The sequence below is a fragment of the Lontra canadensis genome, unplaced genomic scaffold (assembly GCF_010015895.1).
Source record: "Lontra canadensis isolate GAN:19392208 unplaced genomic scaffold, GSC_riverotter_1.0 scaffold66, whole genome shotgun sequence".
Taxonomy (NCBI): domain Eukaryota; kingdom Metazoa; phylum Chordata; class Mammalia; order Carnivora; family Mustelidae; genus Lontra; species Lontra canadensis.
The window spans coordinates 9,768,774-9,782,397 of record NW_022631060.1 but is presented as its reverse complement, the minus strand read 5'-3'; the positions used below and the strand labels follow the sequence as shown (position 1 = coordinate 9,782,397).

The window sequence follows — 13,624 nt, the reverse complement described above, 5'->3', positions numbered from 1 at the left end:
CTGTTTGGCCTCTCAGTGCCACCGTCAGAAGGGGTCACGGCCTAGGCAGCTCAGGCCACCTGCAGGTCCCCAGTGCTTACGTGGCCCACAGAAGCCTTCCTGGGGCGCACAGCTGCGTCGCAGGCCCCCTCACCAGCCAGGGTCACCTTAAAAATAGCGTGGGGGGGTTTGCAGCAGCAGGCGACGCATTTGGGCTAATTCATCGGTAACAGCAACTAATGCGCGTTCCCTAAGAAAAAAAGGAATACTCTCTCTGTTTCCTCATTAACATAATTGCAAACAGAATGAATCTTTCTTGATTTCATGTAAACAACAGCTTGAAATAGTTTATAATCCTTGCAGGTATCAAATTAAGTTCTTACTTATGGTCTGGAAATTAATTACCCTTGCAGCGAGACAAATGTGAAAACTGTGTATTTTTGACAAGAAAATTAAGCAGCTATTGGGGGAAATGTAACCTAATCGTCACCGAGAAAATTGTTTATAAATCGATTGCGCGTTGTCTGAGCCATCAGGGCCCGGGCTGGCTTACGGGCTTGCGTTCGCCTCCTCGGGGGCTGGTTTGGGCGATTGTTGGGGTTGCAACAGAGGAGGGGTCAGAGGGGCTAAAAGCAGGGCAAGGAGGAGGAGAGGAGGGAGGGAAGGGGGAGCCCACGTGAAAGGGTGGAGGAGGGACGGGAGACAGGGACGGGATCAGCTACCACACAGCAGAAATGGGGACCCGGACGGAAGGAGGAAGCAGCTCCCTCAGGTAACTGGGAGGAGGGCTCCCGGGCGAGGGGCAACTCGACCAAAGGCCCTGGGGCAGAGCTGCGTCTGGAGCAGATGGGAGGCCAGGTGCCTGCAGAGGGATGCAGGAGAGGAGCTCTCAGACAAGGGTGGCGGTGTCTGGTGGGCCAGAGCCTAGCGTGTGCATGGGCTGCGCATGTGTCACGCCCCAGATGGCCAGAGGGCAAGTCCAGAGGAATTAGGTCACCCTGACCTCAGGGGCTGATTTAGAGCCGTTGGCACTCGCTCACCACAGTCTGTCCTGTGAGCGCCAACCGGCACCAATGCTCTGTCCCCTTGTGATGTTTCCTCCTCCAGGAGTGGGATTTCTGCGTCCACATTGCAAGCATTTACCAGACTTTCTCGGTGGTCAGAGACGTCCACAGCAGCAGTGAGGTCCCCAGGACAGGCGGTGGCAGGTGCACAGAGGGGTGTGGCCATGGGAAGCCACACCTGCCACTCCAAGTTCCAGGGGTCCCGCCCCCCAGACCCTGACCCCCCATGCATCCCCTCTCCTTCTCCCCTGCCTTGGCCCCCACCTTGGCATTCCCCTGTGGTAGCCCCAGGGACGTGACGTGCAGCCCGACAAGGTGGTGGGGAGGGGCCGGGGGGGACGTGCCCGCTGGGGCGCAGCCTGCAGCGGCAGCTGGTGGGGCAGATGGGGCGGGGCGGGGGCGCAGGAGCCGACGCCCAGCCTGGCTTGCATCATTTGTGCCTGTGTGCACCTCAGTTTCCTCTGCCCTGAAGTGGGAGACGGGAATGGCCACAGGGCTGATTGGGGTTGGGCACGCGCCAGGTCGCACACCCAGAGCTGGTATGTAGCGCGCACCGGGGATGACGGGCGAGCACGGCTTTCTAGGCTGCGGAATAACTCAGCTGCGGCACGCGGCAGAGCGGACAGGCCCTGGACAGGAGGAGAGGGTCTGATGAGGTCGGTGCTCACGAGGCCATGACCATGGGACCAGACCCATGGCCGCCCAGTCTGGAGAACATTCCAGGAGTGAGAGAGAGAAGGCAGGGGACCAGCAAGCCGCCCGGGTGGTGCTGGCAAGGGGAAGGTATGCGTGGCGCCAGAGCCGGCCAGAGGCGGGAGCGACGGCCTGTGGTGCAGGCCGGTGGCAGGACCCGGTGGTGGCTCCGTGGCCTTGTCAGGGGCTGAGATGGGGTGGCACCGTTCAGGACTCCGGGGGCACGTGCTCGTCCGCTCCAACAGGACAACCTGAAAGTCTCGTGGTAGAAACACATCAGGGGCTGTGCTCGGTGTTCCCCCAGGGCCCCCAACCCGCCTTCCCCCCAGACGGCAGCTCCCCGTCATGCCGGCCGGCCCGTCCGATCGGTCAGCGCACGCTGCTGTAACAAGCACCACAGACCAGGCGGCCTGAACCGTGGACCTTTGGTCCCCACACTTCTGCAGACCGCTAGTGCGTGGTCACAGCCGGGCACAGCCATCTGGTGAGGACGCTTCCCGGCTTAGGGACCGCCAGCTTCTGACGGTCCGCACCCAGCCTCCTCCGGGCGCGAGGACACTCGTGGACCCCGGACCCACCTCGCCCTCATTAAGCCTCCGGATGTCCAGACACGGTCACCCAGGCAAGGCTCAGCATGTGGATTTGGGGGGACACAGTTCGGTCCATCACACACACCCACCGCTGGGCACCCGAGCGCGGAGCCCGACATCACCCCAAGCTCCTCCCACAAGCAAGGCGCAGGGGCCACAAACAGGAGGTTAGGGAGGGAGAACTGGGGACCCTTGGGGCCATGCCCGTGGGCCAGGTCAGTGCAGCCCAGCCCCTGTATGCGGTGAGCAAACCTGCATCCAGGCAGCTCCCCATCTGCCAGTGACCTCAGAAGCTGCCCGCAGGCCCGTCGCCAGGAACAGAGGGAGCCCGCAGCGGGGTCTCGGCCTTCATTCGCCTCCGTGGTCAGGAACGTGGGAAGCTATGGGGTCAGGCGTGGGACCCCACCCTCCTGCTCACCAGCTGCAGGACCCCGGCCCCAGCAGGCCTCCCTGTGCCTGCCCGTCCTCGCTGGAAATCCAGGATGGCCCCCGGCCCCCACTGCTCTGAGGTGGCCCCCCTGGGGGCCCATGGGAAGAATGCTGCTGACCCTGAGGAGGCAAAGGCACGTGCCCAAGCCCGCGGGTTCGTGTGCAGACCGTCTGGGGACGGGGACAGCGCTAGGAAGGTGGCCTGACCTCCACCCTTCTCAGTGGGGACCGGACCCCCGGGAGCCCCGCCTGGTGCTGGGGTCTGGGGTAGGGTTCCATCTCGGCTTTCAGCTCCTCCCTCCTGCCGCTTCCAGACCCCAGACAGCTCCTCTGTCTCCCACGAACCAGCCTTGGGACGTGGGCAGGCCACGCCTCTCTCTGAGCCTCTGTGTTCCCACTGAGACAATGGGGCGATGAGAGACCCCAACTTAGAAGAAGCAGGGGGTTCAGTGGGATGGTCCACGTTCAGCTTGAGGGCGGGCCCCCTCCAGGGAGGGGATTTTGCTGTTACTGCTGCAAGGGGGGTTCAGCCGGTGATGGGGAGGCCGTGTGACCAGCAGCCCAAGAGCTCTGCTGAACCACTCCCTAGCCTTGGGGAAGGCTCTATGGAGCCTTCTAGACTGCCCAGTCCACTAAGGAGGAGAACAGGAAGACAGCGGGCTCTGACCTGGCCCCCACCCCTGGTCAGCTGGACCTGGGAAACATCATGGCCTCCTAGACCGGGTCAGTGTGATTTGCCATCTTGAGGGGCCAGCCCTGGAATGGGGCCCCCCTTGCACGCCGGTGGCCCGCTCATTCATTAAAGCCATGCCTGAGCTGGGCCCATTGGACCCCCGGCCCCCCCTCTGGGGCCCTGGCCCCATCTGCATGCCCTCTCATTGAGGACTGTCCTCTGGGGTTGGTGGCTTTGGCAGCCCTCCTACCTAACGGGACCAGAGCGCGGCCGCTGGAGTCCCCAGGAAGCGAGGACAGCCCTGGCAGAGGCCGACTCCCCCCAGTGTGGCACTTTCCAGGGGACAGAGGGGTGTGGAGGCTCCAGGTCCAGCAAGTGGGGCTTGCAGAGGGAGGGGAACACAGAGAGGGTTGTCTACGGAAGCCTGGGCTGGAAACAGTGAGGCCGGAGCTGGCTCCCCAGCTCTTCCCCTGCAGGCCAGGGGGCCCCGTCCACCCAGGCCCCCCACATCAGGCCCCAGCAGCAGGGCCCAGGAAGCCCCCAGCCCTTCTGGTAGAGCCTCAGCACGGCCTGTGTCGGCCCGGCTCCCACGCCCATGGCCAGGGGGTGGGCTAGGCAGTCCTCTGGGCTTGTTGGCTCCGTGTAGCCACCCCTGGGACCCCCCAGCCTCAGCGTGCCCATGAGACCCCCTGGGACATGCCCTGCCCCAGCCATGCCCCATGAGCAGAAAGCGGGCGGGCAGCACAGTCCCGATGTGAGCTGGGCTTTGGGGCACCTGCCTCGTGGCCCCCTCAGACCTGGAGACTGAGAAGAGACAGAGGGGGCAGGGACGCCAGCAGCCCCAGACCCCAGCCAGGGCCCCACGCCGGACACACCCAGGGTCCGACGTGGCCATGCGGGAGGATTCTGGGGCTGCCTGAGCCGATCGCAGAGAACTAAACAGTGTCCGCGAGTCGAGCAGGGCCTCCGAGGGGCCGCGTTAGCCTGCGAGGAGTGAGGGCTTGGCTAGGCCGCAGCACTCCTGGCCAAGGGTCAGCCTCAGCCAAGGCGGGGATGGGCCGGAGTGGGAGCCCGGCCTGCAAGCCCTACCGGCAGGGCTGGGAGAGGGGAGCCCAGCTGTGCGTGGGTGGGGGGTTGTCTGCCGAGGGCTCCGGACTCCTTGTGCAAAACACGTTCTCAAGCCAGAGGGGCCACAGGGACCCCACTCCCTGGAGATGCACCTCAGTCCCCAGGAGCTCTTACGGCACCCAGGGCTGTGGTCGGGAGCCACAGTGGGTATACACCCCCACCCACCTCACCCCTGCAGGCAGGGCTGACAAGGAGGTGGGCGTGTTGGGGAGGGCCTGTGTGCTAGGGTCGGGGAGGGGATTCAGAGCATCCTACCGGGACTGGGGCACGCACGCCTGGGCCTGTGCCCTCTGCAGATCTGCTGCTGGCCCCTCTTCTCCCTGCCTGCCCTGGCCTGCCGCCCAAAGGCCCGGACTCCCACCTGCCCAGACCTGCCCCGGGAGCTCCCAGGGCTCTTCTTTCTCCTGTGCTCTCAGCCACCTCCCCTGCTCCTCTCCCGGCCTCTCTCCTTCCCCCAGCTCAGCCCCACCCGCCCCTGATGTCCTGCCCTACAGTCTCATGGGTACACGAGGCACTCAGGAGCCCCGTGCCTGCCACTGGTGCCAGCGGCCAAGCCCACAGCCCCAAGGTCAGTGGCCAGCCCGGGGGTGGAGCCACTTTGGGTCCTCTGCTGTGACCCCTGGCAGGGCCCATTCGTGCCAACCCCCGGACCAATGCGAGTCAGAGCCACAAGTTGCTGGGGGCCAAGGGGCAGGCCAGAGGGGGCTGGTGTCCTGCCTGCCGTGGCGTTGTGTGCACCGGTAGGTGCGGAAAGAACCAGGAACTGCTTCTGCATCTCAAGTTGGAGGTGTTTCAGGGGTCACTTGGTTTTCCACGATAGCTGATAGCCAGTCAGAAGAGAATGGGGGCAGGTGCCCTGTTCCTGGCGCGCCCAGCACCGGCTCTCCACCCAACCCACAGATGCGACTCCTCTTAGACATCGGCCTCCGTGACGTCACCTTGTAAGAGGGAACTGGGGGCTCAGAGTGCTCTGGCACCCTGGGTCACACTGCCCACAGGGTGACCCACTGGCTGAGCGCCGAGAGCGGCAGGCACGGTGGCACAGTGGTGCTGGGTGGGACGGTGGGCACTCGCGGCCGCAGCAGAGCGATGTGCCCCTGGCGGAAGGGCAGGGTGCGGGAAGCCATGCCCACCTCGGGCTCAGGCCTTGGGCTTGTGTGGCCCTGGAGCAAAGCACTGGGGGGCTTTTCTGGGGTGCCCGGCAGAGCTGGAACTCCCGTGGAAGAACAAGGAAATGAGAAGGACGGTACGATTTCCGGGGGGAAGCAGCCAGGGATCGGGGCTGCTCTTCCCAGCGCGGAGGGCCAAGCCGCCGTCCATGTCCTGTTCACGGCTCTCAGACGGGCGGGACCAGCCTCACCATGGGAGCCTGACACCACGCCCCCAGCACCAGGCGCCCGGGTTGCCTCCAGTGCAGCAGGCACCACCCCCCTTCCATGGTCCTCGAGGACGCCTGGGCGCGCAGCCTCATAGCTCTGAGCCACACGGTGGGCTTTGTCCCCAACCCACTGGGCTTTGCACAGGGGACCAGTGAGAACGCTTTGTACCGAGGAGACCGGGCAGCATCACAAACCAGATAGGACGTTGATGACACCAGCTGTTTGGGGGGGAAATTAAGCTACTGCATCACTGTAGGGACACGAGACACCGAAGGTGATGAGGCCGTAGATGCAAAATCGAAACCATTGAAAAGGCACAAGTAGGAAAAGGGTGTGAGTAGCCAGCCCACAGGCAGCAGACAGAGGGGGCCTCCGTCCAGCTCCGCGATGGGGCAAAGAGCCACTAACAGGGAGCAAGGCTGCCCCGCTACGCCCCTCCCTGCCAGACCCTTCCCACCAAAAACTGCAGGTGACGATGGAAAGATGGTTTTTAGTTAAAAAGCATAAAGGGGATGTCCAAGAACTGGAAGGAGGGTTCACAAAAAGAAGGGTCACAAAGACTGAAAGGATGCTTCACTCCTTCTGTCTTCAAAGACCGGGCTGCTCAACCACAGCCTGGAGGTCTGATCCGGCCCCCAAACTGCTTCTCTAAATAAAGTTTTATTAGAACACAGCCACGCCCACTCATGTAGGATCCGCATCTGGCCACCCTCCCAAGGCAACGGCAGAGTCGAGGAGCCGTAACAGAGACCATGAGGCCCTCAACTCTTAAGATATTTGCCACCTGGCCCTTGACAGAAAAGCTCGCAAACCCTCGGTCTAAAAACTTAAATGAAGAGATGCGAGGTCAGCAGAAATGAGTATAAGTTTTGTGCTGGTGATGCCCAGACGAGATGGGCCTAAACTCTGGTGCCCCTTCCAGAAAGTGTTCCGATGACATGTGTCAGACTGCGGCTCTCGCTGTGACCCTGTCACCCTCCGCCCAGGCATCTGCCCCAAAAACAGATCCGAGGTGACCCAAACACCAGTTCAAGCAAACTGGCCAATCACAGTCTTGTTTTAACGGCCAACGTTCGTGCAGGAGGGATGGTGTGAGGCTTCCAGGGACCTGGGAGAAGGCCTGGTGTACGAGGTGACTCGGAGACACACAGGGCACCGCCCAGTCCCCGCGGGCAGTGTACATGTGTGCGTGTCGAACACCACCTCGCAGGAGCATGGGCTGTCCCTGCCGTCAGTCTCCTGGGGGTGGGCTTCTAGCTGCACGTTTGAGGAGATTTTCCTCTATTTTCCAAAACATTCTGTCCTGAGTGGTTCTTGTTCCAACAAGGGGGAAGGGGTAAGCAGGAAGCATGGAGGGGAAGAGAGTCTGAGGGTCTGGGCCACCTTGTCTGGGAAGGACGGTGACCCCGAGCTGGACTGGGGGACCTGGGACGTGCTCGACCCTCTTGTCCAGGCTGGGTCAGTGTCCAGGCACCGGGACCTTGCTGCTCTGCTTGCTGGGAGCCACCCTGGGGCTCCCTCTCCGGGCACACTCCCTGCCTGCCTGCCTGCCGGCCGCACACCCCAACCCATTCCCTCTGTGGGCTGGGCAGCCTCGGGCCACTGCCAGGAGCACAGTGAGGCTCAGGGCCCCCTTCGAGGTCACTCCCCGAGTTGGGGCTCCTCGCGTGGGAGAAGACTGATGCCCTCCCCAGCGCCGGCCCCAGAGCCTCTCCTAGACCTTCAGCCTGTCCAGCCTCTGCACCGGCTCCCCATTTAGGGACGGGGGAGCGGCCCAGAGGCAGAGGGACCCAGCCAAGTGGCCGCTCAGGCCGGGCACGGGAGAGTCGCTGCTCTTCCCAGAAGCGCCAACATTTCCTTGTCACAAAATGAACTAAATGGGACAGTGAACGGGGGTGGGGGGCCAGTTTTTAAATTGGCGCTTTGAGCCATTTGGAAGTCTGCTAATTATTCTCTTGGGGAAAGAAATGCAGGTTCATTATTATAATGAGCTTTGGGCAAATATTTCATCGAGTTTGACGTGCTGCCGCGGCCCGGAGGAGCCCGGCCTCCCTCTGAAAGGCCTCCCGCCCGCCCCGGAGCTAATTGGCCCGGGGGCCGCCGCTGTGCTGTTTGCATCCGCTCATGAAAGGCCCCCGCTTTGATGTCGGGGACCAGATAAGGACGGCCGCGGGGACCGCGCGGGAGAGGGTTCGAGCCGCCCGCCTGCGAGGCCTCCCCGCCGCTGCCTGCTCTGGGCCCCGGGCCAAGGCGACGTCATGAGGTAACTGCACAGGCCGTCCCGCCTGAAAAAATATGCTTTTGTTTCACTAAGAAATCTCTCCCTGCAACACGCCCCGCGGGCCCTCAGCTCTCCTTGGGCCGGCCACCGCCTGGCGGGGCCCTCCTGCTCGGCACCGGGCACGGCGGCCTGCCTGGGACGCGTGGCCTCGAGGCAGGCCCAGTGCGGTCCCCTGACCGAGCTCGTCCCAGACCCGCCAGGAGCCCCAGCCTCCCCGAGCTCCGGGACTCCCCGGGCCCCCCCAGTCTTCCCGGCCCCCGCTGCCTGTCACCCACCCCACTCTCTCCCATCCTCTTCCCCGACTCCCCCCACATGCGGGCCTCAGTGACCTCTCTCTGCCCCCTTTCCCTGCCACCCTCAGGGGCCGCCCAGCTGGGGCGGGGGCAGGCCAGGATGTGGGGTGACGGCTCTGCACCTTGCGTCTTGGGTCTCCTGGCGACAGCCCACCCCACTGCCTCGCCTGCCTCTGTCTCTGCAGATCTCCTGCCTTCAGTAGGCCCAGAGGACGGTGGCCCTGCCTTCCGGAGCGCAGAGAGCAGCCCGGCCACCCACCTCCCCATCTGTGGCGCCACTACTGCCCCAGCCCGTGCACCTCCCCCGTCGCCATCCCGAAGCCTCCTTCCCCGGCCTCCCCAGCTCCCCAAAGCCCGGTGATCTCGCCTGTGGCATTCCCAGCAGAGAAAGCCAGATGCGGACCCTTGCCTCCCCGCTTCCTAGCTGCGTGACCCCAGGCACCCCACGCGGCCCCTCTGAGCCTTGGTTTCTGCATCTGTAAGGAGGAGACAAGGACTCTAACTCCGGGCCCCGGGCCAGGATTACCTGCAGCCCTGTCTGTGCGGCACCTGGCCAGGCGCCCGGCACGTGGCAAGGTGGAAGCTCTTGGCTCCCACCCCCTCTTGTGGGCACCACTGTGGGCACTGTTGTGGGTTTGTCTTCCCCACCCACTGCCAAGCGCCAGACAGAGGTTGGACGCCATCTGCCTGGGACCTCAAGAGCCTGGTGGGCTGCGGCTTGAGGCGAACGCCTCCAGGCTGACCCAGCACCCGCCCCCCCACCCTGCCGCCACCCCCGCCCCAGCTCCTCACCCGTCCCGGGCAGGGAGTGTGCCGCCGCTGCTGCAGGGACAGGATGGCGCTCCCAGCCTGACGGGGCCACCCCAATCAGAAACACCAGGCCCGGATACCGACCGTGCAGGAGTGGAACAGGGCATGGTGACAGGGCGGCCGGAGGACCGGGGAGACCTCCAAGGGAGTGGTGCCTGAAAATAGCTCTCTGGGTTTCTTTTAATAGGTTTCAGTGCAGAGCTGATGAGGAGAAAACAAAAAGAAGACCCTAATTTCTTCATAAATGACTGTCACCAGTTGTATTCAACGCAAGTGTTCGGATAGATGTTTTAGGTCTACTTGAATGTCTAGAAAATTCAAACAGGACAGGAAGGTCCAAAAACAAAAGTGAAAACCTCCAGAGCTTCCCTTCTGTCCCCGAGGATAACCCTTGTTATCCCAGAAATACCCGTCTTTAATGAGAGGGAGGTAGCATCTGAGACGTTGTGGTGCATGTCGCACGGAAAAAACGGGGGGGGGGGGGCAAGAGGAGCTAAAAGGGGGGGGGGTGGTTGGGGGGGGGGGGGGGGATATATGTGCGCGTGTGTGCGTGGATGGATGGGAGGATGGGTGGATGGGTGGATGGATGGATGGATGGATGGTAGATGGATGACAAACAATCAGAAATTATTATAAATATGGTAGTGCTACTTTTGATTTATTCATTTTTCTTAACAAAGAAAAAAAGTGAAATCAAAAAATGCTGAATTTAGATAAATGTTCTTCACCAAAGGGGAAGTTCATTTCTAAACATCACTTTCAGGTTTGGGGGCAGGGGAACATCATAAAATGTGGGAAGTTGGAGTCATTGTGGGTTCTGTGGTCTTCTTTCAACTTCACGTGGTAGAGAGCGATGCTGCGACCCGGCCCACCTCCCTCACTGCCTCCCAGGTGAGTCGTGTCGGTGTTGTGGTCAGGACCACTAGCACTGGTCAGGCCCTACTTCCCGCCGTGGGTTTACCTTGATTCCACGTTAAGATGGCGTTGGGGCTCACCCTGCTACCCACTCCTCCGTTCTTTTCTCTAGCATCATCCTAGAACTTGCCTTTGTGATGATCCCAGGTTGGACTTACTGTCCCTAGATCTTGTGGCTTCCCAGTAAGAGCTGCGTGGCATGGAAGGCAAGCATTCTGAGTCCTCAGTACATCCGGAAATAGCTTCACTCAATCGTTGTGCCTGTTGGTAGTTGAACCAGGTATAGAATTGCAAGTTTTCCTGCAGAACCCTGCAGACCCATCCCGAGGTCTTCTGGCCTCCAGACTTTGTGTGGGTACCTCTCATGCCTGCCTTAGCCCCAAGAATCCCCTTTCTCTGTTCCCTGGAATTCTTCTGTATCTACATTCTAGCCTTAGGGGGCTGCCTTTCCCAGCGAGGTTCTGTCGTGGCCGACTTTGTTCACCAAGGGTGTGTAGTATCTGGCAGACCCTCTGGGGACTTGAGTCTTTGAATTCCAGAAGGTTCTCTTTATTATTTCTGACCATGCCCTTCATGACATCATCCCCGTTATCTCTTTTAAATTCCTTTTAACCAGATGGAAGACATTTTAAATGAATCTTCGATGTCTCTTTCTCTCTTTTCTACTTGTAGGATTATGTCCTCGACCTTACCCTCGTCGGTGACATTGCATCGGCAGCCCTGTCTCCAGTGTCCTGTCCTCTTGCTCTCTCACATTTGTGGTCTGCTCCTGCCCTTGCCTGGTGGGTGTAACAGTTTCTGGAATCTTTCTGGGGATTCCAGATACATTTTCACATCTTGAGATCACCTCGCTTCCTGATCCTCTGTCTCTGGTCAGCCTGGCCTCTCTTTCATGTTCCGAGCGTTTTTAGATGTTTGCTCCGGATCTGAGCGCAGATGGGCTTGCTGGCATTAAGTTGTGTCAGCTGTGATGGGTGGGGTACCAGCCACTGCCCTGACGGACACCATGTGTCACTATGTGTGGCGCTCTGGTTCCGAGGGCTTGTCTGGAAGCACGGGGCTGGCGGCTGGGAGCCCACGGGGAAGACACACCGGTGTGGCAGAGGGATGGGTAAGAACCTCACACCCTGTCCTGTGTCCCCACTACCCCGTTGGTGCTGCAGGCAGTTCTCAGCATGGCACTTGGCAGGCCTGGCCTCGGCACAATCCCAGCCCCCGGCTCACCAGGACGGGCATGGTCCCCAGGACGTCTCTGTCCCATACCACATACTTGGGTGGTGCCACAGCCTGGCCAGGGGACCCCCCTACCGTCACACTGTGCCCCTCCTTCCGCATGGCTGGTGGGGAGCCCCTGAGCCCGAGACCTTCTCCCCTCGGGTGGAGTCGGCCTGAGGCACATCGCCCATCATCCCCAGGGATCCCGGCCAGGGTGACCTGATGTCCGGGGTCTGGGCAGCTGGCCTCTCGCCCTCTGTCAGGCTCTGGTTCTGGGGACACCTGCCCAGACCCTCCCAGGGCAGGGAGGATTAAATGCAGAGCCCGTGGTGAAGCCCTTCCCATGGCGCCCAGCCCATCGGCGCGAGCTGCCACCCGCTACGGTGTCCGTGGGACCGCACAGGGCGGGGCGTAGGCTTCCTGAGTCTGTTTTACCTTCTGCTCCCGGGGCAGCAGGGCTGTTGGGAGGACTGGAAGGGGCAGCTCGACAGCAGCGGGAGAGATCACGTTGCTGAGACTGTCGTCCTGTCTGTAACCTAACGGGGAGCGGAGAGGGTCCACGGCGCCCAGGGACTGAGGGAGCTCTCGCCGAGGCCACGTCACCACCATTGAATCTCACGCAGGCTCCCGCAGGGGTGCTGACACTCGCTGGGGCCACGAGGACATGCCATGAGTCAGGGTCTCTCGTCCCCATGGGCCGGTGGGCAGGCCGGGCTCATTCTCACCATGATAGCAGAGGCGCCCACTCTCTCCGCCAGGGTCCCTTGGCCAGCGCACGGCCCCTCCCACCTCTCAGTCCCCAACAGCCCCTCCCGAGTTCCCAGCCCCCACTCTTGGGCCCGGTCAGCCTCCGGCAGCGGGGGTTCCAGCCCCAGCCCTGCCCCCGACCTGTAGTGCCACCTCAGACAGGTTGAGGGTTCTAGCCTCAGTTTCCTTCCCTGCGGAATGGGGACGAACCGTGCCAAGTCCCAGTGGTGGTCCTGGCATGGGAGGGGCCGTGCAGGCCTGTGCATTGTCCCATGGGCAGCTGCAGGTGCAGATGTCCCCTGGGAGCCCTCCCAGCTCAGCGTCTAGCAGCAGCATGGGCCAGTCCCAGGTGAACCCCGCATCCAGCCCCATGGGACCACCACGCTCCTTCCCCAGCTGTGCCTTCCCCGCCGCCCCTCAGCCTGCCCCGCAGGGCCCCGCTGTGTCAACCCCTCCTTGGGGAAGCCGAATCGGGCAGTCTCACCCCTGCACCGAGCCCTCACCCAGAAATCTATTCCCGAAACCCAACTTTCCATTTCAAGAAATAGAAATTCACCCCAAAACTGCCAGCATGAGGAAGGTGACGTGCTGACTCCCATACCAGCCAAGTCCCAGAGAGAAGTGGCTTCAGGTGTGTCTGGATCCAGGGCTCAGAGGCGAGGAAGGCAGCAAAGGGCTTTCAACAGCCCACAGGTCTCGTTGGGTGGCAAGCCCGTGCCGCGGGGCTGCTGTCTGAGCTGGGCGGTGCAGGATTTCCAGGACAGGTGGCCCTACTGCGGTGAGAATTCCTCCCTGGGCCCGGCCTGCCCGCGGGAGAACAGGAAGCCCACCTCCACTGGCCCGCAGTAGGGGCTCGGGGGCTGGGACTTTCTGACCCAGTGGGCTCCACGGGACCAGAGAAGGGCAGAGGGAAGTGAGGAGTGTGGGCTGGCCCACAGGGACCCCATCCCCAGCGCTGCTCTGAAGGGGGAACCGAAAGGCCAGGCCAGTGCCCGCAGCAGGGAGACGGGGCCGCACCCCGAAAGCAGGCCTCGTAGACCAGGGACCGCTGGGGCCCAAGTCTGGAAGCCCCTCCTGAGCCACAGGGCCTCCGAGAAGGTCACCAGTTCTAGCAAAAGAGGAAAAAAATGTAGGACACCTCGGATGAATGAGGGTTTTTGTGTAAGTGTATTCCCAAATATTTCATACGACATTTTATGCTAAAAAAAAGTTCATGGTTTATCTAAAAATCCCAATTTTTAGCTGCGCATCATGCAGTACCTCCAACACCCCTACTCTGGAGGGTCTCCAAACCCCTCTGGGCCTCAGCCCTGCCTCGGTGTAGGATACCCCATCCTAGGGTTAGAGCAGGACCCTGGAGTGTGAGCTGTCTGCCCAGGCCTGCACATACACACTGAATCCGGTGCACGGACTTCCTCCCTCCTTCCT

General features: G+C 61.8%; 1 protein-coding gene across 2 annotated transcripts in view; it reads left to right on the top strand.

The window, feature by feature from the left end:
- KCNQ1 (potassium voltage-gated channel subfamily Q member 1) overlaps nt 1-13,624 on the top strand; it is a 305,399-nt gene that overhangs the window by 257,937 nt on the left and 33,838 nt on the right. Inside the window, exon 16 of one of the 2 annotated variants that reach the window (XM_032879758.1) lies at nt 10,907-11,067. The exons of the other annotated variant lie outside the window; for it this stretch is intronic. Within the exon in view, the coding sequence (XP_032735649.1) occupies nt 10,907-11,026 (120 nt within the window). The 3' untranslated portion in view covers nt 11,027-11,067. Of the gene's footprint in view, nt 1-10,906; nt 11,068-13,624 lie in introns of those variants that run through there. 2 annotated transcript variants of the gene reach the window in all.